General features: G+C 39.6%; 1 protein-coding gene across 1 annotated transcript in view; it reads right to left on the bottom strand.

The window, feature by feature from the left end:
• fam20cb (FAM20C golgi associated secretory pathway kinase b) overlaps positions 1 to 2017 on the bottom strand; it is a 50162-nt gene that overhangs the window by 2620 nt on the left and 45525 nt on the right. The window contains exons 6-8 of the mRNA XM_032502772.1: positions 1489 to 1669; positions 970 to 1079; positions 750 to 831 (exon numbers count right to left, since the gene is read on the bottom strand). Of these exons, the coding sequence (XP_032358663.1) occupies positions 750 to 831; positions 970 to 1079; positions 1489 to 1669 (373 nt within the window). The remainder of the gene's footprint in view (positions 1 to 749; positions 832 to 969; positions 1080 to 1488; positions 1670 to 2017) is intronic.

The following is a 2017-nucleotide window of genomic DNA, read 5'->3' as shown; positions in this document are numbered from 1 at the left end:
TGTGTTTGTGTGTGGTCTGGCAGGATGGTCTGGTTTCCTTGGGCACATGAATGATGGTAGACTTCTTGAAGCACATGGGTATGACAGACTAAGCCAGTGACAGGTTGACTATTGTTGTGCGCTAGTTGGTCAGCGCGCACAATTTAATGAGCTATTCCTTTAAAAAAGTATTTTTTAAATGCTTTTTTAACTATCTAGATATTATCAGCCATTGAATAGGTCAAACTCAAATTTAAAATGTTCAGCATTACAAATGTAAGTTCATTGATGATGACATTTAGTTTATTAATTCTATACTGTAATGCATTAAAGCCTAATGATTTTTTTCAAGCCCCCATTCACTCCCATTGCATCTATAACTTATTAACCTTAATGTGTTGGCTGAGTTTTCAAATGATTATAAATCATCCAGTAAATCTGCAGGTAACCATGAGCAGCATAGCAAAGGTACAGTAGGCAGGTTTCTTTAGCTTAACTGCATCTTTATCATTAAATTTAGGCATTATTTAAAAAAAGAAAGAAAGTGTTATAGTTTGAAGTTGTAGACGGCCTCCTAAATGATTCAAAATTTCTGAACATTGAGACACCTAATTAATTAATTAATTCTCTCATTGGTTATTATTTGTATGGAGATATACACTACAGAGGAACCAACAAGCGTAATAATGAAAGTAGCACAGTTCTGAATGACAATCAGTTCTGACAATCTTTTGTATTATAACCCCTTGAGTAACAACGCAGGGGCTCACCCTCTGCCGTTGTCCAGATGGATGATAAAGGTCTCATTTCCAAACTTTTCGAACGTCTCATAGTGGTGGCGATCCATGTTTCCTGTGTTGGAATAAAAGTAAACAATTCAGTACATATACTGTAGTACACTTACTGTGTGTTATATACTGTGTTGCCCAATATTCTCCATTATTGACCTCTGAACCGGTGCTTAGACCACCATGGGACATAGCAACTCACCCATGAGGAAGTCAAAGACGGTCATGTCCATGATGTCCAGCAGTCGTGTCCCACTGTCATACGGCGGAGTCTGTTTGACTTCCTCGCAGTAGTCCGGGTCCACCTCCCATCTGAAGAAAATATCACGTAAACATCTTGTACACATTTTTAATTCATTAGAATTCATGGGTCATCAAAATCCAATTTGTTTCGCCTTTTAACATGTTTTTTTTTCCCTCCAATTTTTTCTTGATATGATTTTGGGAAACTAATAAGATTGCAATTAAATGTTTTCTTCCGTGGCATAATCTTTACAGGTTGTTTTTTTCTACTTGGATGCCAGACGGCGTTGACTTGATTTACGTGATATTACACACCACAGAGCTCTTGCTCAGCTCTCATGAGTTATTGTCCCTGGCACAGGGAGTGTAAAATATATCCTCTGAAAGCTGAACCTACAGGACTTAACAGTGAATCCCTCTGTGTCTGCTTCATTCAGTGAACGCAGCACTGTCTGAGTGCAGGGTCGATTACTCTTACTCTGCCTTCTTGCGTTTGTGGTAGGAGCGTCTCCACGGGTTCCTCCAGGTCTTGCGTTTGGCGAGGGCTAAGTCTGGGAGGAAGGCCGCCAGAGATCCTTCTATCTGGTCGGGTTTACCGCACAGAGCGTGCTCAGTAGAGCAGTAGTACGAACACTCTCCGTAGAAACACACGTTGTTAGCTGAGATTTGGAGAAAGAACACACGTTAACACAAAACGACTGTTTCTAAAGTAACTGTTAGATATGTTCTAATGTACTACTCAGTGTTAAATATTTTAAAGGTGCCTTGACACACGTATTTCATTACTTTGTGGTAATGTCTGAAGTTCTACCATGGACTCTTTTTTGGAAAAAATGCCTTGATTACCTTGTTATAAGCCATTCTAGTGTGGTATAGAAAGCCTGCAGGAAGACTCAGCTCAAGTTGTGCCAGTTCTCATTAATATTAAATGAGCTAAGCTGCTTGACTCTGATTGGCTAACAGCTATCTAATGAGAGCCTGGCTATCAGCATTCTTTACCCAGCACA

The sequence above is a fragment of the Etheostoma spectabile genome, chromosome 21 (genome assembly GCF_008692095.1).
Source record: "Etheostoma spectabile isolate EspeVRDwgs_2016 chromosome 21, UIUC_Espe_1.0, whole genome shotgun sequence".
NCBI lineage: Eukaryota > Metazoa > Chordata > Actinopteri > Perciformes > Percidae > Etheostoma > Etheostoma spectabile.
Note: the sequence above shows the minus strand (reverse complement) of the source record. Positions and strands in the feature narration are given on the sequence as shown.